The 21622-nt window shown below is 34.5% G+C and overlaps 1 protein-coding gene across 1 annotated transcript in view; it reads left to right on the top strand.

Annotated features, from left to right (window-relative positions):
* The window catches only part of VWDE (von Willebrand factor D and EGF domains), a 59263-nt gene that overhangs the window by 28590 nt on the left and 9051 nt on the right, over positions 1-21622 (top strand). The window contains 9 exon segments of the mRNA XM_082473922.1: positions 4750-4924; positions 10448-10962; positions 10966-11014; positions 12398-12499; positions 13249-13407; positions 16691-16786; positions 20377-20472; positions 20577-20672; positions 21337-21432. Of these exon segments, the coding sequence (XP_082330048.1) occupies positions 4750-4924; positions 10448-10962; positions 10966-11014; positions 12398-12499; positions 13249-13407; positions 16691-16786; positions 20377-20472; positions 20577-20672; positions 21337-21432 (1384 nt within the window).

The following is a 21622-nucleotide window of genomic DNA, read 5'->3' on the forward strand; positions in this document are numbered from 1 at the left end:
TTCTCTTTCTGACTTACTTCACTCTGTATGACAGACTCTAGGTCCATCCACCTCACTACAAATAACTCAATTTCGTTTCTTTTTATTGCTGAGTAATGTTCCATTGTATATATGTGCCACATCTTCTTTATCCATTCATCTGTCGATAGACACTTAGGTTGCTTCCATGTCCTGGCTATTGTAAATAGAGCTGCAATGAACATTGTGTACACCTTATTTTTGATGGTTATTTATATGGTCTTCCTTTTCTTTATTTAAGCAGAATTTTATTTTAAGGAAAGCACTTTGAATTTAGAAAGTACTTACTACATGGATAAGATAAAAACTTACAACAGCAAATCATATTTTAGCATTCTTTTTATCTTTTCTCTAAATTGATTCTGAGATTGAGAATTTAGGAAATAACTTTTGTTTGTCTCTTTATCAAATAGTTATACACAAGAATTATGTTTATTTCCTGATTTTATGAGCAGAGCCTTTCTAAATGAGCCACGAAATATTCTAACCCCAATGAAATAAGACACATAATAGAAAATGTAATATATATGTATTATTTCATTCACATCAATGTTGCTCAAGAGAGTTGTCATTACATTGTTCTTGGCAGAATAAACCATATGACATCACACTATAATTAAGTGATGTGACGAGAGAATTTTATAGGTTTATATTTTCTTGGAAAGTACATTTTATTCTTACTTTCAGATATATATTTTCCTGTGACATTTTTTCTCATACTACTTCCCTCCTCCAAATAGCTTATAAATAAAGAGTACACTCTGGAATTCATTACCACTGTACAGAACTACAGAAAGAAAGAAAATATATTCACTAGCCAAAACAATCTTACATAGATTAACTATTTTTTCTCACCCCGTTTAGAATGTTTATGTATTTTATTTGTAATACAATTAGGTTTATTTTTTAATATTTATATGCCATTTTGAGTTTCCTTCACACTCTGGTTGATTTTAGTTATATACTTTTTTGGAAGGTATGTGAAATATTATCATGGTTCTAACAGTTGATGCCATACAACAGGTATACAACACAGAGAAATGTCACTGTCTTCTCAACCCTACCTCCCTCTTCCCATTACCCCTTCTTTCTATCCTGTTCCCATCCATCCCCTGAAGGTATCCACTCTCATTATTTTCTAGTTTATCCTTACTGTGTTTCTTTTGCACAAAGGAGAAAGTAAATTCCTTCTTTTTTTATATGAATACTAGCACATTACATATGTTCTTTTCTAATTTTGCAGTAGTAATTTTAAACAAGTTTTTAGCCAGAGCACCAAACACCCAATCATTTCCTTCACTCTCCCCAAAAGCTGCTAGGACTTTACAGAATCCAATTTTTAAATAACTTACTTATAGTAAGTTATCCTAGAAGTTGTTATCCTAGAAACAAATGGCCCTTCATAATCCAGCTCTTGTCTGTTTTTGCAGGCTTGAACTTCCTGCATGTGCTCTAGGAAAATCCCATGCTGTTTCATGCATCGCTGTCTTTTCATATGGTATTCACTCCAACCTTGCTAAATCGCACTCTGTTTCTGCTCCCAGTGTCCAAATGGCAGTCTCCTTTTTTACTTTCAAGAGAAGTGCTGTGTCCTTTTAGAAGCCTTCTTGACTGTGCTGGTTAGACTTAGTGGCTTCTTTCTCTCTCATTACACCTTATTTGAATCTTGGTTATAGCAATAAGAAAGTGTTTGTTTGTCTTTTCCTCTGTGATCTCTTTTCATCAGAATATCCTCAGTACATATAGATATTCCCAAATATTGATGAATGGAAAAGAAATAGAACCCTGTTTATTCCTCATTTGGGGTAAGCTCTCCAAACAGAGGGGTGGAAATAACCCCTAAATTCCCAGTCATTGCCTGGAGTCTTGTTTCAACACACAAAACCAAGAGACCCTGTATCCATCTAAGTGTCAACATCATGACTACCCTGAGGCATTGCTATCATTCCCCTTTGCTAGAAGGAAACCACTGATATATCTGCTAGACCAGACTGTATACACTCCCTTAAATATGGAGATTTGTTCTAGGGCTCACTCTTTCAGCAACATAGTTTCTACTAGCCACAGACTAGTGTGTTCTTGCCTTCTATTGTTTTTCCTGCTGACCTACAATATTGAAGCATCAGCACACTTACTATTTCCGAGCCATTGAAAGCATTACACAGTCATAAATTTTTTAAAAATCTGAATCTAAATTTTGGTAATAAGATACATCTTTTTAGTTTTCTGTGTAGTTATCAGTACCCAGAACATTATCCTTGCTCTTCTTCTTTAGACAACAATGCATTTCAATACTGAAAAGTAGTACTCAAAGTTTAAATATGATATGCCATTGCGTTATTAAATAGGGTGAACTGGTTAGAATTTATTTAGTTTAAGTTACATAGATTCAATTGAACTAGCTTGAGCAAAAATGATATTTATTATGAGGATAATGCATTTTTCACAGAATCAGGATAGAATATGACTGCTGAATTCTCAGGAAAAAAAGCTTAAACTTGGGACTTGAACACCATGAAGACTCAGTTTGTCTGCATTTGTGTGTGTGTGTGTGTGTGTGTGTGTGTGTGTGTCTGTCACGGTTCTGCTTTTCTCTGTTTGTGGGCTTCATTTTTCCCTTTCACTAGATATTAGCTTTCTCCACATAGTGAAAAACGTGGCCATAAACAGCTCCATAACTTTTTTAAAAATAAATTTATTTATTTTTATTTTTGGCTATGTTGGGTCTTTGTTGCCGTGCACGGGCTTTCTCTAGTTGCCGCGAGCAGGGGCTACTCTTCGTTGTGGTGCACGTGCTTCTCATCACGGTGGCTTCTCTTGTTGCGGAGCATGGGCTGTAGGTGCATGGGCTTCAGTAGTTGTGGCTCGTGGGCTCTAGAGCGCAGGCTCAGTAGTTGTGGCGCACAGGCTTAGCTGCTCTGCAGCATGTGGGATCTTCCCGGACCAGGGCTCGAACCTGTCCCCTGCATTGGCAGGCGGATTCTTAACCACTGTGCCACCAGGAAAGCCCTGCTTACATATACTCTTAAATTTTTGCTCATTTTTATAGTTTGGCAATATTCTGTGTCTATATTGTATTTTGCAGGTTCCTAAACATTTCTATCTATATTTGGTAGGTAGAAATATATTTAAATGTATTACTATTGAAATTAATAAAGAAATTTGCCATGGGTAATATAAAAATTATCATTTAAGAATTTTATTGCCAGGACATGGAAGCAACCTAAGTGTCCATCATCGGATGAATGGATAAAGAAGATGTGGCACATATATACAATGGAATATTACTCAGCCATAAAAAGAAATGAAATGGAGGTATTTGTAATGAGGTGGATGGAGTTAGAGTCTGTCATACAGAGTGAAGTAAGTCAGAAAGAGGAAAACAAATGCAGTATGCTAACACATATATATGGAATCTAAGAAAAAAAAAAAAAAGGTCATGAAGAACATAGTGGCAAGATGGGAATAAAGACACAGACCTACTAAAGAATGGACTTGAGGATATGGGGAGGGGGTGGCGTGAGATGTGACAGGGTGAGAGAGTGTCATGGACATATATACACTACCAAATGTAAAATAGATAGCTAGTGGGAAGCAGCCGCATAGCACAGGGAGATCAGCTCGGTGCTTTGTGACCGCCTGGGGGGGTGGGACGGGGAGGGTGGGAGGGAGGGAGATGCGGGAGGGAGGAGATATGGGAACATGTGTATATGTGTAGCTGATTCACTTTGTTATAAAGCAGAAACTAACACACCACTGTGAAGCAATTATACTTCAATAAAGATGTTTAAAAAAAAAAAAAGAATTTTATTGATAATTCATTAACTTAAAAATATCATGATATAAGAGTTGAAATCAAATGAAATGTTAGAATATTTAACTCATTAATTATTCCAAAATGTCTGATTCCAGAAACCCCAAATAAGTATATGACTGACAATTTTAACTTCCCAAGGCTTTTAAAAAACTCATACCAATATTTTCTTTAATTAAAATAGATATAAATATTAAATAAGTAAATGTGCAGTTACTGAGCTGATATTTTCCTTGAAGACATCTATTTTAACATAATAACAGAACTAGGCAGGACATTTAGGGATCTTCTGATTTTCTTCAGCATATCTAAAATAAAAATTTTCATTATTTGGGGCTATTTTGCTACAGACTACCTTTGAAAGAATTCAGATGTTGATTTCTTCATGGATTTTACTATAGTAGGGGTTACCATCATTAATGACTGTCAATATATTCATTCAAATAAGCTGTTAAACATTTCAAAGAGCAACACCTCATCTCAAAAATTTTTATTGAAGAAAGACTGACTTTCCTAGCACACTGTAAAATTTTTATGGATTTTTACAGCCAATGCAATAACTGGACTGAATTGTTGTCCTTAAGCTAAGCAGGCAACCATTCTAACAACTTCTTAAAGAATCATTGAGTTTTTTAACAAAGTACAAATTACTGCTATAATATGGTAATTTTTGCCTTAAAATATTAATGGCCTTCTTAAGTCTTATTTATAGGGAAAAGCTTTTAAACTTGAAGGGTCTTACTTAATGTTAAATAGAATCTAATTAATAACCTTATGTTTAATTATATAGTAAATTTTTAAAACAGTACACTTCTCTCCTCTTTATATATGACAGCTTTGGGGGAGTTACCAGGACATACATAAAGAGTACAAGAAATCAATCTTTGATTTGACATGTAATGTTTTTCAAACTAAATAATTTGAATTCTCAATCTATGTTTTATTTAGGCAAAAACTGCCAGAAAGATGTTGATGAGTGTGAATCCAGGCCTTGCTTTTCAGGAGCAGAGTGCCTCAATACCTTTGGTTCTTATCATTGTGGTTCATGTCCAAAAGCATTTTACGGTGATGGAAAAATATGTCATGGGAAAAGTCCCTATTTTCTGGCATGAATTGTTTTTCTTTCTGTTTTTGCTGCATTTAATTAATTCAGGTCACTTAGTTCCATTCTCTCTTGTACTCATGCATTCATTCAGGGTCATGCACTAAGCTAGATGCAGAAGATGCAGAAATATATAAGATATGTCCTCTGACCTAATAAGTTTGAGTATAGTAGCAGGAAATATGACATAATTCAATATGATGTTCTGTGTCTTTCGATAGAAGTGTCTAGAGAGAATAGTAGGAATAGTACACAGGGAATCATGTCTACCTTGAGGGACAAGGAAAAGTTTTTAAAAGGAAGTATCACTACAGCTGAATCTGATGTATCTGATCAAGAAAGAGAGAGACATTCTAGGCAGAAGAAACAGCGTGAGCAAAGGTACAGAGGCATGTAACATCACCTTGGGCACTGAGAAGGATTCAGTGTGCTTGGAATAGAGAAGGTAAGGGGACTGCTACAAGAGTAGCAAGGGTATCCAGTGGACAGATCACTGACAAACTATGAGAAACATGATAAGGTTTACATCTGAGAAAGTCTACTTAAGAGCAGTGTAGAGGATGGACCACTTGCAGGTAAGGAACAGTACAAGTGTGAAGGTGGGAAGAAGAGTTAGGACAATATTACAAACATAGGAAAGGCATGAAGATATTCCGACCTAAGACGAGGATGAAAAAGACACTAAAGAAGAAAGTTGAGTCTGTTTCCACAGACTCACAGACCGTAAAAAACAAACTTGTGGTTACCATAGGGGAGAGGGAAGTTGGGAGGGACAAATGTGGGGTATAGGATTATAGATACAAACTACTATATGTAAAACAGACAAGCAACAAGGTATACTGTATGACACAGGGAATCATACCGATTTTCTTGTAATAATCTATAATGGAGTATAATCTGCAAAAATACTGAATCACTATGCTATACACTTGAAACTAACACAATACTGTAAATTAACTATACTTCAAAAAAAAAAAGCAAGTTGATAGTACTTGGTCAGCGATTGGGATTAGCATGGTGAGGGAGAGAGTTAACAGTGCTTGGTTTAGGCAAATTGAGTGGGTAGAATTGACATTCATATTGCTAAGGACTGAATCATGTCCTCCCAAAATTCATACATTGAATCTTAAACCCCCAATATGGCTGTATTTGGAGTAAGGAAGTAGTTAATGATAAATGAGGTCATAAGGGAGAAGCTCTGATCCAATAGGGTTGGTGTCCTTCTAAGAGGAGACACCACAGAACTTAATCTCTTTCTCTCTCTGCCAGGTGAGGACACCAGGAAAATGCAGCTGTCTGGGACGCAGGAAGAAAGCTCTCTCACCAGGGACCAAATGGGCCTGCACCCTGATCTTGGACTTCCCACCCTCCAAAATGGTTAGAAAATAAATTCCTGTTGTTTAAACCACCTACTCTGATATTTTGTCATGGCAGCTCGGGCTGACTAAGACACACATGAAATATGAGGAAGAAGAAATAGTTTCGGAGAGAAAAGATAATGAATTCAGTTTGGAAACACAGACACTGAGGTGACTATGGAATAGCCAAGTGGAGCTCAGGAAGGGGGATAACGTTAAAGATATAATTCTTAAGGTCACCAGTCAGGGGTGAAACTTCCCAGGGAGAGCACTTAGAATTAGAGAAAAGAGGAAAAACATTGGTGGATATCAACCTTTTAAAAACTTAAAAAGACAAAAGTAAATTATAAAAAGTTAATGTCAAAAGTAAATTATAAAAAGTCAATATCTTTGGGGACCTCCCTGGCAGTCCAGTGGCTAAGACTAAGCGCTCCCAATGCAGGGGGCCTGGATTCGATCCCTGGTCAGGGATCCTGCATGCATGCCACAATAAATATCCCACATGCTACAACTAAAAAGATCCCGCATGCCGCAATGAAGATCCCGCGTGCCGCAACTAAGACCCGGCACAGCCAAATAAATAAATAAATAAAAAGTCAGTATCTTTGGTATTATTAAGCAAACAAGGCATATTTTGATGAAAAATATATATTAATTACATGATATCACCTTGTGCTTCAAATTGGGGTGGACCTGTCTAGCACGGGAGATAACAGATTTGAAGAGCACACTGCAGGATGGTGACAGAAATTCCCTACTAGTTCAGCTACTCACATCAATATCCAGTCCCAAATACTGAACCTTCCACTCTGTGCACTAAAGTGATCTAACATCCGTCTTTTCCAAACAGTGGCCCATTTTCTCAATAAGGGCTTTATCAAGTGGAATTTAAGACAAAAGCACACTGAACCAAATTCCATTACACGTGAGTGACTAGTAAGTTTCTTAACCCTATCAGAGGCATTTGTGTATTTTAGGAAAATGCTTCTTAAGACAAAGTAATTTTTTATTGTTGGTTGTTGTTTACTTTGTTTTATGGCAGGCACCAGAGTCAATGACTATAAAAGCAAATAAAGTGCAGTTCTTTTCTTGAAGTTCCTAACTAGTGGAGTAAAGAGACACATAAGTGTGAAGGACAAAGTTCTGTGAATGAACACAGATAGGTGACATTGATTGAGTGGGTGAGCGTGACTCTAGGAACATCCATTAGTTAGCTCAGGCTGCCGTAACAGAACACCACAGACTGGGTCACTTAAACAGCAGAAATTCGTTGTGTCACAGTTCTGGAAACTGGAAGCTTGAGATTAAGTTGCCAGCAGCACTGGTTTCTGGCCTCTCTCCTTGGTTTGCAGATGGCTGCTCTCTCACTGTACCCTCATATGTACACTCTTCATGTGCTTCCTCCTCTTATAAGGATGGACGTCATTCCTATAGGATTAGTGCCCCACTCTCATGACCTCATTTAACCATAATTACCTCCTTTAAAGTATCTCCAAATACAGTCACATTTAGGGTTAGGGCTTCAACATAGAAATTTTGGGGAACACAATTCAGTCCCTAACAGAAGCATCTGCTGAAGATGTGACATTTAAGCTAGTTCTCTGATCTAATTTGCAAGGAGTTCAATCCAAGTGACATTTTTATTTTATGTTCTTATTCACAGTGCTTTAGTTTTATAACAGTTTAATTCTGATCTGTTTTTCATGTATACATTTAGTTGAAACACAGTTTTTAAATGAATTTACTACACATACTGTGGTTCTCACAAGGTCTGACAACAGTGTAACTAAGGAAGAGGATGGTAAAAATGCCAATCAGAGGGAGAGGAATGTTAAGCCAACAAATGGAAATGCCTCTAATAAGTAATGGTCTTAGTTAAACTCTAATGACAAGTAATACCTCTCATTTGTTTTCCAGAAGATCACCATATTTACTCGTCAGGAATTTTTATTTTCAAAAAGTTCACCTACGATTATATAATGCAGTTTACAAATTATTCTTTTTCTTGCTAATCTTTTGAATCCTCTGGCTTATATTCTAGAAGAGTGATTCATGTTGTGTAATGAACAAATTATATCATTATTTAAGGTGATTTCAGAGAAGCTTACGGTTGGAAGTGACCATTTCAAACTTACATTCTATAAATCCCTGATCATTCATCATCTACTCAAACTCTAAATGTATGAGAAGCTCATTCTTTCATAAGGCCTTTTCTTCTTCATAGTGCTTTCTTTATAAGTCTTTGTTTTATTCAATAACACTCTATTACTGTCTTCATAACGATCTTCCATGTTTCTCATTACCTTTATGCCTTTGCATACTGTAATATCAGCTGTTTATCTTGCAAGATATCATTGCATTTGTTCATTTTGCAAGGTGTTGTTGATTATTGCAATACAGGAAAGCTATCTTGATTTTAATGTTATTCATGTATCTGGTTGCCTTACTAAATACTCTTATTTACACTGTTTTTTATAGTTGATTCTCTTCTTGATTTTGTAGGTAAAACATAATATTTTTTGCAAATACTGAGTTTGTCTCTCATTTACTTTCTTATAGTAACTAAGATTTAGTCTGTATTTATGATGTGCCAGCATTAGGAAAATATTTTTAATATATTATTTCATTCGATCCTCATAATAGCTCTATATAGTAACTCTTTTATTTCCATTTTACAGATGAGTAAACAGAGGCATCTATGGGTTAAGTAATCTGTTCAGATTTACAGAGTTCGTAAATTACAGAGGCAAGACTTGAACCTGAGCTATCTAATGGCCCTGTCCCAGCTCTCAAACTTAGGCTGTGATTGTAGTGGCTGGGACCTCCAGTTCCAAGTGTGTAGGGATTGGAATAGCTTTGTTTCTTAATGGTTTCAATGGGAATTCTTCTCATGTTTCACCAGTGAATATGATATCACTGTAGGTTTCTGCTAGAATTTTCCTTTGATTGCTTCCTCAGAATTCTCTTTAGTTTTAAGTCATGAGTGGGTTTTACGTTTTATAAAATGCTTTTTCAGAACAATTATTACTTGCTACAATTTCTGTTAATGTTTCCATGCATTAACTTTCTCAGAATGTTTTTAACAAAAAAAAATTGATGTATCAGATTACTTTTTAACATTATTTTATATTATTTTCTTCACTAATATCTTGATATAATTATGTTAGTTGAGATACAAGTCTATTTCATCCTGATGTGATAATATATAACTACACTGCTGCACTTGATCTGATTTAAATGAAATACTAGTATTTCATTTTAAATTTTTATGTATTTTCATAAATAATATTGGCTATAAGATTATGCCACTCTGACAAAATGTTTATGTTTCATCTCTTTGCGTGTGTTGCAACAGTTTTGTAAAATATTCTTTCCTTGAAATTTGGTTAATTTTTTTCCATTAGATCAGCTGTCCTGGCATCATTTTAGGAGGTTATTTTAGATTATTTTTCTATTTCTTTCAAAGTAATTTTTCTATCATCTACTCTATGTCTTCTTCAGTCAATTTAATCATTTATATTTTGCAAAAAAATCATTTATCTCATTGAGATTTCAAATTCTTAGTTTCAAATTATATGTATATATAATTTAAAATTCTTTTCATATATATAGCTTTTTCTGTTTTCTCATCTTCAAAGTTTAGTTATAGCTTTCCATTGTTTTTTTTTCTAAATAGAACTTGCCAAAGGTTATCTATTTAATTGCTTTTTTCAAATAATCATTGAAATTTGCTTTTCTGTTAATTATCTGTTTGTAACTTTTCTTTGACTTTTTGTTGATATGTAAGAGTACTTTACATATTCTGGCCACTGATCCTTTACATAATGTGTACTTGAAATTATCTTTTTTATCTCTATGGCTTGGCTTATCTATGTTGTCTTTTTATGCAGAAATATTAAAATTTTACGTAGTCAAGTACTTCTATACTGCTTAATATTCTGTGTTATCTTGTGTATCCAAATAGATTATATAAGTTCCTAGAAGGCAGGGACCATGTGATAACTTCTTATTGCTGCACGAATCTTAGTATAGTGTTTATACAAGTAATAGACATTAAATGAAGGAATGAATTACCTAATGTTAAATACTGTGGGTAGAGCAGAGCATTAACAGATGTTATTGACTAACATTTCTTTTTCTTTTTTGGTTGTTTAGACATAAATTTGCAACAACTATCAACAGAACATTCACTAATTGGTGCAAGCTCTATCCACAGTTCTGCAACTATGAAAAAGTTCTTGGATACAATCGACATCTCACACTTCTCATTAAAATCAGTCACAACTCGAATGAATCATTCAAAGAAGGCTATTTCCCATCAGATATCAGATTTTGAACACGTGGATCATACCCCCAGTACAAACCTCAGTCTGGAGGAGTTGGAAGTTCCTACAAACAACCGTAGTTCTTTAAGCATTAACCCGAATAGTTCCCATGGTGAAGTAAAGGATGTTATCCAGGGCCCCATCCAAACAGAGGCAGGAGGATATAATTCTCAAACTAACAGGTCTCCCCAGGGTTACACACAGTATAAGGATGGGTTTGCATCATCACTTACTAGAGCCATCACTATTTTGCCAGAAAAGCCTGGATTGACCAAAATATTAAGTTGTGCTGAATCCCCTTGCTTTCTTGGTGTTTCCTGTGTGCCAACCACAGATGGTCACTTCTAATGTGGACGCTGCCCCTCTGGATATTACAGAGATGGTATCAAATGCAGAGGTAGTATGAAAACTCTTCAAAACTTACAAAGAAAACTATCCAGTTCACGTTTAAGTACTTAAGAAGATATGCTCTTCTATTGATTAATTTTTGTTTATTCTATTTAGTTCACTAATTTCTATTCATTTTATTATTTATGCATATTCTCTTCACATTTCAAACAAATTAATATTGATGTTTCTTAATTTTTTCATAAAGTTAATACTAAATAGCATTATAACTATATAATACATTATAAATATATGTATTAAGTACCTACTGTGTTCTAGGGCCTTTGGAAAAAAATTTGTATCAATTATGTCATATAATGCACAAGGACCCCACATACTGGGTATTATTTTTCCCATTATACAGAAGAGAAAGCAGAGCCTTAGAGGGCTAACTGACTTTCCTGGCAATAAGCAGCTAGATATAAAATAATGGTGTGCATAACACTGTGGTTTGGGTTCTTTTCAGCTCACAGAGGGTATTTAGCACTTTAAATTACTAATTCTGGCATATTTGCTTATTTGTATAAACTAGGTTTCTCTGTAATTCCTCCAGCTCTTGAGAATAAAACAAGTTAGGCATCACTTTAATTTTGAAAGGAGTGTTTACTTCTTTTCACAATCATCAGCATTGTTTTCTTTGATACAAATCAACTTTCTGGCTTAGATCTAGCTACTTTTTGTTGTTGATATTGTTCTGTTGTTATTGTTTTGTTTTGTTTGTGTTTTGCTTTGTTTGAGACCAACTTAAGCAACAAAGCTGTTGGAGTATTCCTTTGTTCTCAGTTACCTAGAGGAACTTCGTTTTTTCTTTTTTCTGTAGGAATAATGATAATAACCTTCAATTCTTACATGTTTAGAGTATAAAACTCCTTATTATTAGCAAATAAAACAGAAAAAAACCTCATGCATTTCAGTTACCTCAGGAAGTGTTAAATGACTAATAGTTAGAATATATCAGGTTGTTAGAGAAGCTTAAGAAATACGAACCTATAAGCTTATGATGTGTTCCTGGCATCTTGCTCTTTGACATTCTGATTATCCCTGCCATTCACCAACATTTACCTAATTGGTATCTGAAACTTCATTGCTCTCTGAAAGACTGTAATTCCATTTATGGTTAGCAGCCATCTCCAACATCAGGTTTTGCTATGGGAGTAATTTCCTCATATGGTATGTTTTTCTTACCCTGTTAATCATTTACCTCAGTCATTCTAGTAGTAAAACAAATATAAGGGGAAAAAATAATTTTATGGATGTATGCAGTCGTTACTGTCTAATAGCAATGTCCAAAATTTTCAACTTCAGAGAATTTTACTTTTATTATATAATTAAGCTTATGGGAAATGTGTACATACTGTATCTACAATTCAGCCTTTTCCCTTGATTTCTGCAGCCATTTGTAGACATCCATGTGGAAAAAACAGGGAGTGTGTTGTCCCAAACATATGTGAATGTAAACCTAGTTACACTGGTTCTAACTGCCAAACCGGTAGGTGTAGCACTCATTAGTTTGCACAACAAATTTAATTGATAATTGATATTTCTAAACCATGAGCTTTATTCTATATAAATATAAAACTTTATATATATAAAAACTTTTTTTTAAAGATAATTCACATTTACTGTGTACATATTAACATATACTTATTAATGCTGGTGAGGGAATCCAAGTTTGTTAATATTTATTAAAAATAATTCATTGAAGATTTTAAAAACTTAAATTTACAAAATAAGAGAGCCAAAGAGCAGTAGCTCATTCATCCTTGGTAAAAGTATCTTCAGAAATAATTTTTTGAGATTTAGTTATATGGTACCATATCCCTACAAATATTTTAGCTTCAAACAAAGGACACCTGCTTATTGAATAACTTGTCAAGCATGGTTCCAAGAAACTCTTAAATACCAAATAATTAGAAGATATCAGGTAGTAAGAAGAAACCTAAAAAATGATTTTTAAACACATGTCTATAGCCATATAATTTTATTGCCTTGGTTGAAATCTTAAGTGGAGAGTTTAGGAAATGGCATTCCTAAAATGGGTAATATTTTAAGGAAACAAATTTGTTATTTTTTAAATAATATTTTAAAAGAATATATTTTAGTAGATTGTACATGTATAATTATTAATAAACTGAGAGTGATGTTAAATGTTTTCGTGACAAGGCAAGGCACAAATTAAGAAATCTCTTTCTGATCTTATTCATTAGGTGATGTGATTGGCAATTATGAGCAACTAGGTCATAGCCAATAATATGACCAATTCCAAGCCTAATTTACCTTTCTTTTATTTTTATCCTGTGATATTAGTAGTTTGTAACAGGCACTGTGAAAATGGAGGCAAATGTCTTACACCAGATGTTTGCCAGTGCAAGCCTGGCTGGTATAGACCCACCTGTAGCACAGGTAAAATCAGAAATATTTTCAATAAACATGTCATTTAAAAGAAATTTAAAATTCATCAGTGTCCTAAGGACTTACACCCAAAAACATAAAACTAGTCTGACAAACAAAGTTTTTATTTCAGACAGATTTTTAAAACTCGATGTCTCATCTTCATTCTTTTTCTTCTTGTATTAGACCACAGAGTGTATTCCAGCTTTACTGTTATCCAACCCAACCAATACTTTGTTTTTTGGCCTTTATTTTTCCCTCATCCGCTTGCCTTATGGTGGAGAGAAACATATATGTGTTGCATATTCAGGTCTCTTCCAAGTTGTTGTTTTTTTTTTTTTTTCACACACACACACTGTATTTTATTTTTACAAGAGATAAGTAGACTGACACCAAGCATTGTACATGGATGACCACAACAAAAGCAACAATGATTGCAATTACCAAACATGAAACACACTCATACTATGTCATAATATTGACATTCAGTCCAGTAATCCTCCACTGTAACAGCTCCTTTACTTTGCAGTGAAAATTGATTTGTATTTTCTTTGCCTCTGAGTCCTTGTTGGATTTTTTTTTTTAATTCAGACAGAAAGTCACAAAAATTATACTCATCCTCATCAGTTCACTCAGTCCCATGTAATTAATTTTTTTTTTCATCTTGATCTTTTGTTAGCACTTTTATGAGTTCATCAGTTTTTCATTAGAGTTCTGAAAATTCAGTTCTGCTTATTCATTCAGTTCAGCAGTACAGTCAGTTACCAGAAACCTGTACTTGTCAGAGTCTTTTCCATGAATTTCTTAAAGATGAAACCCTTTTATAGGAACATATTTGCAAAAGCATCAGAGTACACACAGAACTGTCTGTAAATGACAAAAGACATAAAAGTGACCACAGTTAAAAATTTGATGAAAGTTCATAATAATGCAGTTGACAAGAAAATTAGTTATTTCTGAGATATACATTTTAAGGTAATAACTAGGATTATGACTTATAACATTATACCAGAACATATAAGATTTTTAGAAATTTCATGTAATGTCTGAAACATTTATATTAACATATTTCCATACAAATAACCGAATGAAAGTTTAGTATTAGTTGTTTTGTTTGTTTGTTTTTTTATACTGCAGGTTCTTATTAGGCATCAATTTTATACACATCAGTGTATACATGTCAATCCCAATCGCCCAATTCAGCACAACACCATCCCCACCCCACCGCAGTTTTCCCCCCTTGGTGTCCATATGTCCGTTCTCTACATCTGTGTCTCAACCTCTGCCCTGCAAACTGGCTCATCTGTACCATTTTTCTAGGTTCCACATACATGCGTTAATATACGATATTTGTTCCCCTCTTTCTGACTTACTTCACTCTGTATGACAGTCTCTAGATCCATCCACGTCTCAACAAATGACTCAATTTCGTTCCTTTTTATGGCTGAGTAATATTCCATTGTATATATGTACCACACCTTCTTTATCCATTCCTCTGTTGATGGGCATTTAGGTTGCTTCCATGACCTGGCTATTGTAAACAGTGCTGCAATGAACATTCAGGTGCATGTGTCTTTTTGAATTACGGTTTTCTCTGGGTATATGCCCAGTAGTGGGATTGCTGGGTCATATGGTAATTCTATTTTTAGTTTTTTAAGGAACCTCCATATTGTTCTCCATAGTGGCTGTATCAATTTACATTCCCACCAACAGTGAAAGAGGGTTCCCTTTTCTCCACACCCTCTCCAGCATTTGTTGTTTGTAGATTTTCTGATGATGCCCATTCTAACTGGTGTGAGGTGATACCTCATTGTAGTTTTGATTTGCATTTCTCTAATAATTAGTGATGTTGAGCATCTTTTCATGTGCTTCGTGGCCGTCTGTATGTCTTCTTTGGAGAAATGTCTATTTAGGTCTTCTGCCCATTTTTGGATTGGGGTGTTTGTTTCTTTAATATTGAACTGAATGAGCTGTTTATATATTTTGGAGATTAATCCTTTGTCCGTTGATTCCTTTGCAAATATTTTCTCCCATTCTGAGGGTTGTCTTTTCGTCTTCTTTATGGTTTCCTTTGCTGTGCAAAAGCTTTGAAGTTTCATTAGGTCCCATTTGTTTATTTTTGTTTTTATTTTCATTACTCTAGGAGGTGGATCAAAAAAGATCTTGCTGTGATTTATGTCAAAGAGTGTTCTTCCTATGTTTTCCTCTAAGAGTTTTATAGTGTCCAGTCTTACATTTAGGTCTCGAATCCATTTTGAGTTTATTTTTGTGTATGGTGTTAGGGAGTATTCTAATTTCATTCTTTTACATGTAGCTGTCCAGTTTTCCCAGCACCACTTATTGAAGAGACTCTTCCAAGTTTTTTATCACAACATAGACATTCTATTTCATTAAACATTCAAGCAATTCTGTTAAGTGGACACCATAACATTATTCTATTTATTTCTCACAGTATCAGGCTTAATTCTTTGGCAGCGGTGTTTGCAATTATCTATGTTTAATTTAATCCATTATGACCTAATGACTTTTCTCAACATAAATTTAATTAAATGTTCATAGCTTGACAATTGTGTGTGAAGCATGATGCAAGGAGGAACAAAGATCAATTTCATGTTTGCCCTAATTTCAAGTAGCATATCAGTAGTGAAGGAGACATGGGATACAATTATAAAAAAGACTATAATGCAAGTTGTGTTACAAGTGATGTAATAAATGCACAGCGCCTTGGAAGCAGAGAAAAGAGAAATTAATCCTGGCAAGTGCAGTTAGGAAGAAAATTGTGTAGACTTTGGAGAATTGGCAAAATCTTCATTGAGAAATGGAATTGGGGTGACTTTCAAAGTGAAACAAATGTAAAGAAGCAAAAACAAAGCATGTTTTCGAAGTGTGCTAGGACTTAAATGCAGTGTTCCTATTTGAATTGGGAAGGTGACTTAAAGAGCTACACATGGCTGCATGTATTTGAGCAGATTACAGACTATCCTGTTTGTGCTGTTGAATTGCCTTCTCCTAACTTCCAATCATTTTTCCAGCTTACTGAGGGCATTCTGAATTCTAATCAAAGCCTCCACATTCTTAGCTTGGTAATATCTGTAAACTTAATAAACAAACTTTCAAAGCTATTATCCAGTTATTTCTCTTCTCTTATGTTTGGCAAAGTCTAAGTATAGGTTATGGGTTTTACTGGCAGTGAAAATAAAATATTTCATTATGCACCATTTTGTACTTCAGTACAGCTTTCATTTTTTTAAATAACAAAACTTTTATGGTCTTTCTTCCTCCTGCTGTTCATTAGCTTTGTGTGACCCTGTTTGCCTCAATGGTGGTTCCTGTAATAAGCCAAACACTTGCCTCTGTCCAAATGGATTCTTTGGTGCACAGTGTCAGAATGGTAATTACTCTTTCTTTATAAATAAAAAGGCAAAGGGAAAGTTAGACACAAACAGAGCTCTGAGTAAGCACAAGACAAGTTTCAAAGGGAAGATGCTATTTATTTATTTACTCTAATTCTTGTGCTGTTGCAGTTTTGGTCACCAAATGACCAGTTCATAGAAATACATGAGTTATTATGTAAAATGTTTATTTATTCAACATATGTTAGGCTCACAGCCTTGGCACATTTGTAGGACCAAGATGTGAAACAAAAAAGCAAAGTTCTCTTGCAGTCTTTCATGTGAAATGATGTAATTTTTGTTGCCTTCTCAGCAAACATTTTTGATTTACTGTCAATCTAATGTCCACTGTTATCTCATGATCTCTCATGCTTTAGTTTCATTAAACACTTATGAAGAGCCAGCTATGCACAGCACTGTGCAAGGTGATATGGGGACATAAAGATGTACCATTTTCCCCCCTCACGGCCTGTTATTGTAACACTTTCCTTCATAGAGTTAATGCTATAAGTTTTTTCAGAATAATGGGCATGACCTGAAGTTGAGCACATAGGCATGAAATAATGTCAATAAATGAAATTTTAAATGTATCTTCTGTATCTTCATATTTTTAAGTGTATGCAAATATAGAGTAGATTTTTAGTATAAAACATGTCAGAATATGTCATAATTTAACTCCTAAAATATATACTTTCTTTGCCTTGTTACAGTTTGATTTGCAATCCTATTTTTTTAACTTGGAGGTTAGCTAGGATTCTGAGATTGAAATTGATGTGGAGAAGAAACCATCATTCTAATACTAGAAATTTGAGCACACAAATGAGTTTTTCTAGTTCAGATTTCTGTTAAGAAACTAGGTTATGAAAATGGAAAGTTAAGACTAAATTAAGGCAAATCTTGAAAACTAGGAGACTATTACTAAATGTACATTTAAGAGTTTTAGGTAGGGTTTTGAGTGGAGAATATAAGGAGGTAAATAAAAAGCTATGTCTATCATGCTATTTGCAGTAGATGTAAGTTATAGTAAGAAAAGTTCTGTAAAATGTATATGCCAACTATATAACTGGGTAAAGCAGGGGCTCTAAATTACTAAATTGAACTAAAAATTATCTAATGAACATATGTCATGTTATAGTTTTTGGAATTAGCAGTCTCTACAATTTCCTAGTGACATGGGTATCAGAAATTTACTTATAGTCTCCAGGCCTCAGACTTCTTTACTTTCAAGTTTGAACTAGACAGTTGCTGTCAAGTGCAAATGACACATACAGTGGACCACCTGCAAGTACAGTCAGCACATGGCTAGCTACCATTAAGTAATGGTATTATTGTCATAAGACATGTTACAGAAAGTGCAGAAGAAATGAAAACATGATCTTTATTTTTATTAGATCACATCCCCTTGTGAGCCCAAATGAAGGGAAGGGAAGATGGTATACACATGGAAAGCCATTGAATAAATTAGGCAGAATATGGTTAAAAGTAATATGAGGAGTATATTCTGTGTATTCTATAGGATTACAAAAGAGGAGACAGACACTGAGCTGGAAACATCATGAAAGGTTAAACTACTCTATTAATAAGCAAGACTTACGGACTTCCCTGGTGGCTCAGTGGTTAAGAATCCGCCCACCAATGTGGGGGACATGGGTTCGAGCCCTGCTCTGGGAAAATCCCACATGCCACGAAGCAACTAAGCCCGTGAGCCACAACTACGGAGCCTGCGCTCTAGAGCCCGCGAGCCACAACTACTGAGCCCGTGTGCCACAACTACTGAAGCCCACGCGCCTAGAGCCCATGCTCCGCAACAAGAGAAGCCACCGCAATGAGAAGCCTGTGCACCGCAACGAAGAGTAGCCCTGCTCGCCGCAACTAGAGAAAGCCCACACACAGCAACGAAGACCCAACGCAGCCAAAAATAAATAAATAAAATAAAGAAATTTATATAAATAAATAAATAAAATATCACCATGTTACCTTTAAAAAAAATAATAAGCAAGACTTAAAATGTGTGGCTGGAAAGATGATTAAATATATCTTCCAATTTCCTTCATCCCTTAAGTGCCATGAGCCCATTCCATACAGAAAGTGAGGCCAGATTACTTGGCTCATTTTGGAGTTTGGTGGAAGATCCATCTGAGGCCTGGAGAATCTCATGAATACATACATGAAAGTGGGTTTTCCCCTAAACCTCCTTTTCTTAAAATGTGATTGGGGTGGGCATGACCGAGACCAAGTTTTATGTAATTTCTCTGTATTACTTTAATTATATATACTTTTCTGTATACATGTAGTATTTATCTCTATACTCAAGTTTTGTAGAGTAGATGAGTACTGATTATAACAAGGCTATCCATTATAAAACGGTCTTTTATTCTTTTCATTTTTAAGTTTTAAATTTCTAACCACAGGTATTTCCCATGGTGCTTTTGCAATGGAAACAATACACTTTTCTTAATAAATAGAAATAATCTTAAACTGTATAAAGATTATGAAGCAGAAAATGTAAGAGCATTTCTCCATAATAAAAAGTACCAATAAAAATGCCAGAGAAAGTAAACTCAATCATTAACCAGAAAAGGCTCAGTCTAAAATAGTGGAAATTATCCATTTGCTGAAACATTCAGTTAATATTGTTTATATACATAAAGTGCTTCATTATTTTCACTTATTAATCTATTTGAAATCAGTTGAAGTTTTCTTAGTGTTTGGAAATTGAAAAAGCAGCTATTAAAGACGGATCTAATTCAAATTGGGAGTCTGTCTATCAAGGCCCTATTACCAAAACCAGTTAGTTTGACATTCACTTTTAAAACACAAACTAAAATCCACTTAATTATCATTTAAGGAAAATTAAATTTAAAAATTTATAGGCAGGTTTGCCTATGTATTATTGTTTTTTAAATAACTGCATTTAATTGTCATATCTGTAAGAAATATGAAGCAACAAAAATCCTCTCATAAAAGATTATAAACATTAACTTCTGAACTCCATGGAACAGAATCACATACACAGAAGATACTAGTACAGCGTACTCAGGATTATCCAATAAATATTCCTGGAATATTCCTGACAAAGCCAAAGATTTATTGTTAAAAAGATTTTTCTCCAGGCATTCACAGGAATAAGTCACATATAAAGCTCTGCCTTCGTGACCTCAGTAGGTATCCAAAAGTTAACTTTAAAGTTTTTTCTAAACATCATGTGACCAATGTTGAGTTTTTCTAATTTCCACAGGAACAGATATTCTTATTTTGAGCTCAGTTTTGACTTATTTTCTTGGTTTTGCCCAGGTCATTTCACTCTATGTGCACTCTAATACTGAAGGCTCCACTGGTTATGAACAACACATTTCATAATTCACCAATACATTTCAAATTGTGCTAACCCACTAGCAACTTACAGCTATAAGCATTGTATTTTATGACTTAGAAAGGACGGTTTTAATGACTTGCAGTGGTGATCTTTTATTTTAATAACACATTTCTCTGCCTTATGTCCCCATAGATAATAAGCACATGATGCAATATGTAATATATAATAATTGAATATGTGATATTCACAGATTGCTGCCATGTGTTCCTTTAGCTATCTGTCACCCTCCCTGTAAGAATGGTGGTCACTGCATGAGAAATAATGTGTGTGCCTGTCCTCAAGGATACACTGGTAGGAAATGCCAGAAAAGTAAGACACTACTAAATGTGTTTGCCAACTACATGTAAAGCAAACATATTAAACAGCAAAACTACTGATATTTAAGAACTGATATTTCATCCCTTTACCTTAAGGTATCTGTGATCCCATATGCATTAATGGAGGAAAGTGCATGGGACCAAACCTTTGCTCTTGTCCTTCTGGCTGGACAGGGAAACAATGCAACACACGTAAGAGAAATACTCCTAAAATGCTAAAGTCCACATGGGAACATAAAGCAGAATTTCAGACAAAGAGCACTTTCCCTGTTTTCTGTTTCCTTGTTTTTATTTTTTTTATTTGTTCCTACTTTAGAATATATCTTTTCGAAATAGAAAGAGTAAAATGCCAAGTCATCTGAACTCATTCTTTCAGGTTAGTGGAGGTAGAGGATATCCTGTATTTTCCAGTCTGTTCACTACGATTGCCAGGATAAATGACAAGTCTTTAAGTCCTGGTCTCTCAGTATTAAGTAGGAGTCAGGGGAAGGTTTTTAAAAAATTACTGATTCCTTGGTCCCATCTCAGACCAATTCAGAACCTCCTGAGATGGGGTACCACTGCTTTCAAGTCTTGCTAGTTTTTGAGATGATGGCAGCTCTCCTCATTCAAATGTTTCATTTTTTTTCCTTTTATAAATTATTATTTAAAATTAGCAGCTATTATAATGTATTGGCCAAAGTGTAAAATGAGAAGCAACATAAATGTCTAACAATTGGGGAAAAGCTTTAAGGGAAAAGATCCTTTAATCATTGATTTTTAACTGTTTCTCTTTTTTTAATGAAAATTTTTATGGTTTATGATAGGATTTGACTAGTAAATTAAATTATTAACTTGTTTATTTCTCTATTTGCAGCTATCTGCTTTCAGAAATGTAAAAATGGTGGTGAGTGTACTGCTCCTAGCATATGCCATTGTCCTACGACATGGGAAGGAGCACAGTGTCAAATACATAAGGCTACAGAATTTGCTTTCTAATCTATGTTCTGAATTTGAATCTATTATAATTATCAAACAAAGTATAGCTTTAGGAGAAATATATAGGGTAAAATAAATCCCAGCATGCTAATCTGTTAAAAAGAAAGTTTTAGAAATAAAAGGATATCACCCATTTCTATACCCATTTTAAAAACTAAAGTATG

This window comes from Balaenoptera physalus (genome assembly GCF_965194825.1).
Source record: "Balaenoptera physalus genome assembly, chromosome: 8".
NCBI classification, from domain to species: Eukaryota; Metazoa; Chordata; class Mammalia; order Artiodactyla; family Balaenopteridae; genus Balaenoptera; species Balaenoptera physalus.